Below are 12,216 nucleotides of genomic sequence, written 5' to 3' on the forward strand. Positions count from 1 at the left end.
CCTTATAGAGGGAGTTGCTTGTGGCCTCAAGCTAGTAGTGTTGAAGCAGTAGGAATGCATTGGCCCAGAGCTGTTGGTTTTTCTAATGTGTTCATTGATACGACATTCAGGTGGATTGAATGCTCTTTGCATGAACTTTGTGTAGCTTTGCGAAGCTCCATGGGAAGGTACCTTTCATTACAGAGCATGAGTAGAAGATGGCACGGTGCGTTGGGTCAGCAAGGGGACTGAGGGAGGCACTATCAGAGTAATGAAACGGCTGAGTTGTACCACCTGATTATCACCTGCCATTTTTCATTTTTCCTTGTTACTGATATGCTGCCGTGGTGAATTTCATGAAAATGTACTGATAGATGCGCTTCTTTTACTTCAAAAGATGCACTAATTCTTGTACTTTGAAAATTTATATGTGAAGGAGGAACCTTGTGTCTGGGATGCTGAAGAATTGATAGTCGTTTGAGATGGGACTTTTTATTTCAGTGATTAGATGTGGTATTTTAGCCAGCTGCCTCAGGATGAGCACTTTTCTGCTGTGAGGTGCTTATTTCTCTCAACTGTCAATAAAGGTGTCTAGACAGCAAATGCAAGAGGCAGGCATTTGCATCGCAGTTGTCATAAAATAAGAATTTCACCCTCAGGTCCATACTAAGAATGACGACTCCCTTTTTTGAAACCTCCCTTAAAATACCAGATCAAAGTCAGCCAGCAGGGAGAACTCTTCATGTCCAAGGTTGCCTTCCCTTTGGTCTGTAAAGCCATGATAGCATGCACTTCCTGAACTTACAGACCCACGTATAGGTGTCCTTTGTGGCTGTCACTGGCTGTGGCATTGTACCATTAGCAATGTCAACAGGCAGAGGTATAAATAAGGTAAGTAAGTTTCCGTGCTGGTGCGGAGTAGTAGTGTACACATTTTGGAGCAGCACTTGTTTTTAAAGGAAAGAGGAAGAATAACTGTCATGGTCACAAATATGTGGTTTGGATAGTTGCCCAAGGAGTCAGAAGTTGCTTAATAAAGTAGTTAGTGTTGCTGTCCTGAACAGATCTTCTGTCTCTGTAAGCTGTAAATGTGTTGAAGTTCTAGGAAAAGGTCACTTGGTGTTTGGCTAACACATTAATGGCATCCTCAGAAATACCTGTGCACCATCAGTGGGTAACCCTACATATTTCCCTTGCAGAGAACCATGCATAGTAATCCAAAGTGACATAAAGCACCAGCGCTACTAACTTCACCACAGCTGATTCTCAACAGGAGTAACTGCAGCTTGAGTCCTGGTGCTTGCAGGGTGGCATTAATGGACTTAGTAAAATGTAGCCAGAGAGGAAAAGCAGAGGAGTGCTTATGCTCTGAAGGGCTCTCTTCTGCCTTTGGCACTCTTGTAAGGGCAAAATCGTGTAACAGCGAATGGCAATCTGAAGACACAGATAAAAACCTTTCAGTTTCTTCTTTCCATATCAGTACGGGGTGTGTGTGTGTGTGTGTTGATTCAAAGGGCTACACTTTCAAGGCAGGCTCCAGGCATGTACCTGTTTTGAGGTTTAAGACTGTATGGCTAAAACCTTAGGAAATGCAGGCAGATGATGTCACCAGATTGAACTGGAGAAGCATAAAGAACACTAAAATGCAGGAATCTTCATGCTGCTTTCAGTGGGCTTTCTCTCAGGCCACTCTCTCAGGCTGTGGGAGGAAGCGATGCAGAAAGGAGTTTGCTCTGCAGTGGCAGGAAGGCAGAGGTAGCTGTCTTAATCTGTCGGTTTTCCCCTTTCTCCTTCTAGGTACTCAGCTTGTATAACACCATAAATCCAGAAGCTTCTGCCTCTCCATGCTGCGTGTCCCAGGATTTGGAGCCCCTCACAATCCTCTACTACATTGGCAAAACACCCAAAATTGAACAGCTGTCCAACATGATCGTAAAGTCTTGCAAGTGCAGCTAAAGGATACCCCTGAAAAGTGTGGTGTGTGTATATTAAAAAAAATTACCAAGGAAAAAAAGAAAGAGAGAGCGAAAAGGAAAGAAAGATAAATGAAAACCCAGGTTCATCAGTGTTAAAAGAAAAAAAAAAAGAAGAAAAAAAAAAGCGGTACTAGTCTGAACTGTTTGAAAGTTTGTTTTGTTTTTTTTTTTAAACTGGCATCTGAAGCAAAACATTGAAGGCCTTTATCCTACATTTCACCTACACATAGTGTGAGATAGACAAGAAGCAAAGTTAAAGAAAAAAGAAACCTTTTAAAAAATAAACACTGGAAGAAATTTGTTAGTGTTACTATGTGAAAGGAAAAAAACAGGAAAATCCCATGAAGTGGAGTTGCTGTATCTGTCCCGTGCCTTACTTGATCTCTCTGTATTGTTACGCAATAGGCATCCTACCCGCTCCTCTTAGTTGTAGAGTTAACAGTGCATTATTTATTTGTGTGTAAAAACTATCAAATGAACATTTCCGTATCGCCATTGGAAAAAAGAAAACCAACCAATGTGGACAAAGTTGAGACCAAATAAGCTGCCAGAAATACCTATAAAGCCTAAAGGAACACAAGCTCAAAAGAATCAGAAAAGTAATGGTTAGTTTAGTTCAATTAAAATAGAAATCAGTTACTATGTTATTGAGAAATTCTGCCTTTAAAATACCTTATTTTTCATGCCAGCTGCCTAGAGAGGCTTCTTGTAAGGTCTCAAACCCTTGTTTTAAATACTGAATAATTTACTAATAAAGGACACTCTGTTTCAGTCTCAAAGACAAGTCTATAAGATTTTTTTTTTTTTTTTTACTGTAAATGATTTAAAATGTCAGTTTAGTAAACCAGTGAAATATTTAACATGTACTGGTCTAATCTTCAGACCTTAATATGTTGCTGTATAGCTATGCTATGGGATTTTTTTGTTCTTTTGGTATATGTAACCATACCTAGAGTATTACAATAGGTGGGTAGTAAAAGCCAGCTTAATTGGAAACATATCTGTAGATCTCTATTTGTAAACTATTAAAAAATTAAGTACTTTATATGTAATGTGTAAATTTTCACCATATTTTTGTACTCTGTAATACTGTCAGCTCTCCTGAGTTTGAATTTGAATTTGGGGCTCTTTTTGATCACTCAGAATCATGTGTTTCCCTCTAGCTGGCCAGTATGAGTAGAGTCCCTATATTTTGACTTGCACTACAAATACATGTTTTATAATAATTGCTATACATGTGCTTTGTATATTGTTCAACATTATGACATAAGCTACCTGACCATTTGTTTTTCTGTTTTATAAAAAAGATGGATTAAAGCGATCTCTCCCCTCCGCTCCTCCCCTCCTTCCTCGGTTGTCCCCGTTTGTAATGCTTGAGCCGTGATGCGGTTCAGATTCCTAGATCTTTTTATTTCCTTTCGGCTATAGACATTCAAACAGATGGGCAGGGAGCAAGGTCTTGCAAGAAGAGATGTCCCAGCCTGGCTGAGGCGAGGCAAACCCTTGCAGAGAATGACATTCACCACTGTGCAGAAGGCTGGTAGGAAGCGTCTGCCGCAGCAGTGCCCCGAATGGGGGGCGAGCAGGATCGGTTTGCAGTCAGAGGCTGTGCGTTGGCCTCGCGTGCAGTGGGGACTTGGCCCCCAGTTAGTCTGTGGGACCGATCCTGATCCTACTGCAGGTAACAGAGGTTTGCCTTCATCTTCTGCAGCGGCACGGCAGGCCCCTTTGTGCTATTGATGTGTGTGTAAGGATTTGCAGGATCAGACCCTTGATTTTTGCGAGTTTGCCAATTTTTTTTCTGATTGAGTTCACCTTAAAGCTTCTTTTAGAAAAGGAAAAAAAAAAAAAAAAGAAAACACGGAGTTCCTAGGATTTTGTTGGTGTTACACATGTTTAAATATTGTAGAGGGAGTAAAAAAAAAAAATAATCCACATCATAATACTCCATTTAAAAAAAGCCCCAACCTAAATCAGCAAAAAAACCATGAAGAAGGTGCATTCAGTTTATTTCACATGATGAATGGTTTTGCACAGCAAAGCTGGAAAACTGTTAGAAACATACTACTTTGGATGAGAAGGACATTTTCTGTCACTGACCCAAGCGCTGTCGGGAGGACGCTCCTGAGCTTGACGTTGTCAGCTCCAGTTTTAAGAAGTGCAATTTCTTTGGCTTCGGCAGAACACTGATGCAAAACTGAAGTACTGCAGCGGCTGGCACACGCAGCTCCTCGGGACTTCGGTAGAGCCTGTACTTATTGCCTAGATGGAAACGTAGCCCCACCGATGATCTAATCCCACCCGCTGACTCAGCGCAGAGGAGGAGGTATGTTAGACTTCTGATTTATTTAGTGAGTTGAGACGAACAAGTGAAAAATCTGTCCTGCTAACACTTGCTTGAGCCAGACTTACTCCAGTGAGAAGATGCACTGAACTCAGTGAAACTCCTCTGGGTAGTAAACACTCTGGATTTTGCTGTATACTGCAGCAAAATTAGTTTTATCAGGTTCAGTATGAGAACGGTATTTTTGTTGGACAGGAAAGGAGGCAAGGATGAACACATTTTACAAAAACTAAAAGATGTTTTTGCAATTCTCTGCTGTGGGAGTGCACCTCAAAACCAGTTTTGAAGCTTTGAAAAAGTGGAATAGGAGACAGCATAGTTGTCCAACTATACTGACTATGTGCTGGACGCAGCTGAAAATTTTGGTTTGGGTTTGGAGTTTTTCTCTAAATTTAAGTATAAAACCTTATTTCTGTAAATCTTAACCCAAAGATTGAATAATATTTTTTTTTACCTTTTTTTTTTACTTTTTTTTTTTCCTCAAAATGCACTGATAGTATTTGAAATACTCTATTATAAAGCTCCTACAAGTTTTTTTTGTTTTGATCTTTTTTTTGTTGTTGTTTTTTTGTTTATTAGGCATGTATTTCCCTTTTAATTACCAAGGATGTTGGGCTTGATCCTACAATGTGCAGAACTCATGGGTGAAATTCCCCTCTACAGAGTGGGGTCCTAAGCACCGCTCAGGTCTGATGTAAATCCCCCTTGAATGATGTCCAGGTGGGTCTGCAACAGCTCAAGGACTTTGAGCTAGAGGCCTTGTCATGAGGCAGTAATTGCCACTGTCTGAGCAAAGTCCCTGAGAACTGGTGGGAAATGTTCAGCACCTTGAAAGATCAGACCCAAGGGGTTGACGGGGGCTGAGGGGGAATCTTAGCACTTAGCTGGGTGGGGTAGGACAGCATTTTTTATGTGTCTAGCATTGATACAATTGTATGGTTGGCATGGTTTAAAGGAGAAAAAAAAAAAAGGAACTTAAAAGGACAGCTGTGTTGTACTTTGGTGATCGATTACTCTGTATTTTAACACATTGTATGTCTGTTTTTGTGGTGCTCTAGTGGTAAATAAATTATTTCAATTATATGCTGGTGTTGCTTTCATATGGCAGCGTTCGTCTGGCATAGGCGATTCCTCAGCTCTGGCTGGGTTTAATCCCTGCAAGGCTTGATTAGGTGTTTGATTGTAGTGTCTGTGACCCCGCCACAGTCCAGCACAGCCTGAGGTGAAGAACAACCATGCAGGGCGAGTGTGAATGACGTCTGCTCTCAAGATTGCTTTCCCCTCTTGCCACCGCAGTATATGTCTTGGTTTGTAGACAAGAAGTGGCTTCTGGTTGACTGCTCGGAGCAGCAGTGCTGTCCCATGTACAGGACAGGTACTGGCCTGGGCAGCAGCGATGGTACCCCACAGCCTCACTGTGCCAGACCCTTCACCAGAACCATGCCCTGCCAGTCCTGTGACTGCAGGCATCAGTTTTGGGGGCTTTCCTCACTGCTTGAGGTTCTCAAAGTAGTTTCTTCCTCATTTCTGTAGTGCCGCGGGAGGTGAGAAGGCGATCTGTTGCATGATGCCCATACACTAAATGATCCCACACCACTGCGTCCTTCAGTAGAGCTCAGCGAAACTTCTGGGTTTCTATGGGGTACCAAATAGTGTACAATGGGATGGGGTATCGGAGGCAGCAGATACCAGTAGGAACATGGCAAATTCTGGCTTTGCGAAAGGGAAATATCTACAGTGGAGGTGGCCAAACCATGGAACAGGTTGCCCAGAGAGGGCATGGCATCTCCATTCCTGGAGATGCTCAGAACTGTCAGGGTGAGGCTCTGGGCAGACTGCTTCCACTGTGCCTGCTCTGGGCAGGAGGTTGGGCTAGAGACCCTGCAGACCCCTGCCCACCCCTACGAATCTATGAACAGTGGTGGTCTAACCCAACCATTACTTCTGTCACTGGCTAAAAAAGCGCAAGAAACTCTGGTGCTGAACTGCCTCAGCTGTTTCAGTTTGCCAGCAGCATCCACGTAGCCATGTGGAAGTGGATTTTTTAAAGAAAATAGGATTCCTGAGTTTGTTGTAAGTCTCTGTGCACTCTGCAATATGTGATTGCATTATCTAAGCAAATAAGAATTAAGGAGCCTAGTATTGCAGCTTTGCTTTGTCAGACTTTCTGCAGATCTAGTCAAAGAAATAAAACTTATGGAAGGAAGGGCTGCAGCGTTGCGTCATTAATTTTAAAGTTGGTAAAATCATATGAAAAAATGCTTCCAGACCAGAGACTGCTGACAAAAAGGGTGACTATCTGCTCTTGCTGGTGCCTTCTCTGGGATCTAAGGGGTGCATAGCATTTCTTGGCATGAGTGGAAGAATATGTTTATGCCAAATTTTTTAGCGTTATTGTGATAAATTATAACAAACAGACCCTGTGCACTGTGAATCGGTTTAACAATGCAATTTGGGATTACCATTAAAAACAATCTTGGGGGCCATTTCACCACAGTTACGCTCCAGCCTTAAAGTAATCTGCCTTAATTAATTTCAATGAGTTTATATAAGTAGAAAGCAATAGTCCTGCAAAATTTTCAGATATGAATTTTCATTTTACTTATTTTTAGTTACCCAGCCTTGTGCTTTGACATGAATATAATCTGCCAGCCCCCTTCTTACCCAAGGTAGCCCTCGTGCAGTGAGGTGAGAATAATTTGCAGTATTGACTGATTTATTTCTGAAATCGGTGAAGAACAGGAGGGTTTGAGGAGGAATGCTGATTGCAAGTTTTAGATGGGAAAATGGTTGCGGTGCCTGTAACTAAAGAGGAACAAAGTGGAGAGAACACAGTGTGCTAACAGAGATTTTTATAGTGTGGGGCTGAAAAGATGGAAGCTCTCCCACGATAATGAGATTTATGCAGAATATTTTGATGCTGGGCTTCTCTTTTCCTTTCGCTAACGCAGCCTCTCCAGACTGTATCAGTGAAGCCCTTGCTGCTCTGCTTGAATCAAATTGTGGTTAATAAATGTGGAATATTCAATATAGCAAAAAAACCCCAAACCATGTAAATGTCTTGAAAACCATTTTTTAGGCCAAAATCTGCCTCTTAGATCAGACAGAACAGATTCTATGAGGAGCCATGAGTTCTGGAAGAAAATAAACCAAGAGGTTATGTAATTATATGTGGTTATAAAGTAGATGTGAAGTAATGTAGTTGGCTTGTCAGTGGGTATGGGTGTAACAGTAATTTCTTCATCTGTATAAAAATAAAATTAAATGGAACAGAAAGCTGATGAGAACTTCCAATCAAATTTGATATGCTCATTTAATGAAGTAACCTGCTGGAATCTAATACAGAACCCCTGGGGTATAAGCCTTTCTTAAAACATATGGTGGTCCAAGAAACAAATATTTCCTTTGAATGGGGTGTTTTAGTGCCAAACCAAGGTGATGGCAGGAATGGAGGAAGGGTCAGTGGTCACTGATCTCTGGCTCTCAGTACTGTTTGCACATACTGTAGGCAGGTCCCAATCAAAAAATCCTTTCAACTCATACCAAAAACATTTGCCACCAGAAAGGGAACAAGGAAGATGCAAATGGCAAGTGGGACTCGAGTCTCTTTTTGTTCAGTGAAGCACACCATGAGGCTGAGAAAGGAGTTCTTCCGTGCTGTTTGATCCAGCTAATTAGAGATGGATCAAATCAAAATGTTAACACATGAGTACATGTTTTACCAAAGTTGAAAATCAAATGTTTGGGGCTCTGATGTAGTGTTCAAACCTGAACTTAAATCACCAAATTCACTGCTGGGGTGTGTAAGGCTTTTTTTGCTTAAGATGCCAGAAGTTCTCGCACTTGAATAGCTCTGCGCACGCCACGTGCGAGTCTCACACAATAGTCTTGTATTTTTTTTCCTAAGCACAAAGATGTATAAAACCAATTGCCGTTCATAAGACTGGCAGTCAGGGACAGTCAGAGTGTCCCTAGACATCAAGGTGGTTCCCAGAGAACTGGTAGTGGGACACCACACCTTTGGTCACCTCATTCCTTAGTCATTAAAAGACGAGCATTGTGGGACCGTGTGGTGATTTTTTTTGCCATCTGATGGAACCCATGTGAAACGAATTGATGGCTTCATTCCAGTTCCTATGTAAACTTGTTGGCAGTCTCCAAGGATATGCAGACTAATTTCATCCATCAAAAGCAGAAAATATCTTCATCCGGAAAAACCTGCTTTTTTTTTTTTTTTTTCCTTTGGAAAAATGTAAATACACAGGACAAAATATGCAGCAGTTCATGGGCAAGTTATGCATTCCTCTGCAGTGTGTAACCTGTTCTCAAAGAGGTGGTCTGGATCAATTTGTGAACATTTGGGAGGGAAAGCTGGATTTGGAGATGCTCTGAAATATATTGTTTCCTCTACTTCTTCTATGAAACACTCAACCGCAAAAAAAATCCAGAAGACTGTAAACAAGAATATGAGCTGACTTCATTTTTTTCACATTGATATCCAGCTATGATGGATAACACAGGAGGTGAATCACTGCAGATCTTAAGTGTCAAATAGAGCCAACTGATGTATGCAAAGTTGGGTCACAGAAAGCAGAGCACGAAGGATGAACACAACAGAAGGTTTATGTCAGCGTAAGTATAGGCCCTACATAAAGCCACAGGAAAACTGGACTGGTTTTTGTTGTAGTTTTTGCTTTGGACTTGGCTGTGATTCCATAACACAAAGGGCTGTTCCCATTTCTCATACTTTGCCTTGGAATAGGGGCATCTTTAGGGAGGTAGGAATTTACCTAGGAATAACTGAAAGTCACAGATAGATTTCGAGATCATTATCAGTCAGGAGACGTAATTTAAAGGAGCTGTTAACGACCCTAACCTGTAGCTAAGCACCCCTAACTGCTCTCCTGGCCTCTACCTCTGCTTTGCAGTAACAGATGGTGTCTATCAAGTAGTTGAAATCACAGCAAGTATCCCAGGGACTGAGGCAGAGATCTCAAGCATTAAACCCCTGGGTTTCTCTAGTGCCAGGTCCCTTAAAGCAGTTCTGTAATATGCCAGGTGCGCTGCAGGCTGGACACAAAGCAGGACTTCAAACACACTCCCAGCAGTGGGCTAACCATGTAAATAATGCAAAGATACTTGTCTCCACAAGACCCTCATGGACTCATCAAAACAGCTGTCTTACTAACGAGACCTCCCCCCCACCCTCCTGTAAGCAGCGCAGGAGGAATCAGTGACTCTCACTCACACTGGGGGAAACGTATCCTCAGAAGCCGAGGAATATGTATATGGAAAAATATATGTCACAGGTTGCAAATACGAAAACCCCTGGACACAAGAATGCAGATAGCAAAAAAGGAAAGAATCAATTCATGCTTCATCCATTTCTGTAGATGCGTAGATTAAAGCAGTGCATACGAATTTAAAGACCTCTACAATTTGCATTGGACTGCAATGTTTATATAGTTTTTCTCTGTGGTTGTAAGGCTCTGTATTTGCTAAGTATCTTTGCACTTTCTGGACAACTTCACTAGTTATATTCTTAGCAGTCTTACTGTATGGCCCCTGGGAGGAAAAAAGGAAATTTTAGAGACTGTTTCACTTCTGGGTTACTCCAGCCATAGCAGGTTGTTTTTGTAACTCGTGTTGCTGGATGCAGGAAATTACTTTTGGAGGCAACTGAGTTGAACTGACTGGTCTTATTCCCAGCTCTTTTACTTTAGCTTTACTCCAGCACAACTATTTCAACAGGGGACAAACCAGGCTTTAAAGTCATTTGGCTAGGAACAGTCAGGCTCAGTTTGCCATTTTACTGGAGGCTTCACATAAAGGCTGTGTGTTTGTAAAGCGTTTGAACATTGATTGCCACATTAGCCTACATGAAATTAGGCTATATTACATATTTTTATTACACATTTGCATTTAAATTTTAAATCTAGAAAAATGAAGAATATGACCGTTTTCCGGAGAAGGCAATTGAATTTATCGCTGAAATTGGTGTATTTTACAATGTGTTGCTGCCATTTTTATCTCATTCAACAATATTGAAAATAACATTCTTTAATGCTGCATTCAAGTCTTGTGCCATATTTATTGCATGTAATTCATATGGCTATAGCTAGGGAAAACTACCCTTTTCATTTGCTTATGGCTTTCTCAAATAGTTTTCAGACTGAACTTTTGATATTGGAATTTGGCCCAGAGATAAATTTATCTGCAAAGTTTTATTAGACCTTGTTGAGATATCTTTGATATCTGCCTTATCCTCTCCCATCAGAAGTGCTGTGCACTACTAGCTCAGCTTGAGAGCAAAAATCACTCATTTGTGCTCTAGGTTGTTGCAGTCATACGGTCAGATTGGTATATCAGTTTTCATTTCAAACATGAAAGCAAGTTTCCAGTGTTCCTGACTGTAGAGAAGTGCTTGAAACCATGAGCTGTGTTGAATTAACATGGCAACATCTACTTTAATCTGCAGAATAACTGAAACAGAGCAGGGAATGAAGTTGTGCTCTTTGCAGCTTTTCCATGGAGAATATGCTCTTTTCAGAGGAATGGCCTCTCCCTCATGCTTCCCACATACAGCAAAAAAGTCTGCAAAGCAAGTCGTTGTCTTCTTTCTTTGGTACTTAAGAAAAAAGAATGAAAATGTCAGATTTGCAGGTTCTTGTTGAGAAAAAAAATCTGAAGAAAAAGAACTACCTAGTCATCTAAACTGTTTCCAGCCTTGACAATATCTTCTCCAGAAATTAAATATATATATATATATATTTGTAGCATGAACTGGTCCACCTGCGTAAGTGTCCTAATGAGAAGCCTCTTCAGAAACAGCCCAGCCCCCTTCTGTCTCTGAGAAGAGGGTGAAGCACCTCAGCACCAATGCTCTCCACCAGCTAATGGGAAGGGAGGGCAGACACTTCTTAAAGGAGTTTTTAGCTGTGCTTCTGACTTCCAGTTGGGCTTCTGTTCACTGCAGAGTAGTTGCAACCTGATAAGGAAATAAAGCTACGATGGCCCATTGAGGTAAGGTAGATCTCAGCAGAAGACAAAGTGTGTTCAGACACATCTTGATGTTCAGCCACTGCCTGACCTAAGAGAAAATCTAAGTGTGAAGGAATCTCATTCAGCAAAAAATGACCACAAAGAAGAAAACTGTAAGCTGCATTTCCAGAGACCAACTGGAAGAATGAGAATGTTTAATACCAGACACAGACCTGCTTAGGAAAATGCAAGAGCCGTGACTTATCTCTGTCAAGGCACTGAAAGAATGATGATGCATCCCTAGGCTAGCCAGGCACTGTGTGGGAGTAGCTTCATCGCAGTCTCGTTTCAGCTTCATCATGAACTTGGGTTACTTGCTGGTATGCATCTGTCTGTGAATCTTGATCCATTCCTTTGAAATCTTTTCAAGAGTAATCTGCCACAGAATGTGTTTGTAGAAAGTGAAGAAAAAAAAGCAAGTGTCCAAATAAAAAATAAAGGTCAGTCAGACTTTTTTCTGTGTGAATCATCACTGCACCCATATTCCCTGCTGGAATAATTACAGAATTTGTTTAGAAGACTATGATTCTTCTGTTTTATTTCAAATCTGTTGTAAATTACTTCACTAGAGGTTGCATACTCAGCATCTTTGTAATAAAATAATTCCGAATCCATACCAAAATTTTTGATTTGCTTTAAAGGAACTGCTTCCAGAGGCTTAATGACAAATCTGATCCTTGTATCTTTTCTTTCTGCAGCCTTTCTTCTGAGGTTTGGCTGTGCCAATACCATGAGTTCATGGTGGTGATTTTCTTGTATCAGGTGTGAACTTCTCTTGAAAAGTAGGCTATAGCACTGTGTCTATCTGTTTGCCATATAGACCATTGATAGCTAGGAGACATACATGTGACTTTGAATAAAGGGGGTTGGCTTGAA

At 41.2% G+C, this 12,216-nt stretch overlaps 1 protein-coding gene across 1 annotated transcript in view; it reads left to right on the forward strand.

The window, feature by feature from the left end:
* TGFB2 (transforming growth factor beta 2) overlaps positions 1–5,382 on the forward strand; it is a 65,580-nt gene extending 60,198 nt beyond the window's left edge. Inside the window, exon 7 of the mRNA XM_040612006.1 lies at positions 1,777–5,382. Coding sequence (XP_040467940.1) covers positions 1,777–1,935 — 159 coding nt within the window. The 3' untranslated portion in view covers positions 1,936–5,382. The remainder of the gene's footprint in view (positions 1–1,776) is intronic.
* Positions 5,383–12,216: the final 6,834 nt, after the last annotated feature.

Source organism: Falco naumanni, chromosome 12, assembly GCF_017639655.2.
Source record: "Falco naumanni isolate bFalNau1 chromosome 12, bFalNau1.pat, whole genome shotgun sequence".
Taxonomy (NCBI): domain Eukaryota; kingdom Metazoa; phylum Chordata; class Aves; order Falconiformes; family Falconidae; genus Falco; species Falco naumanni.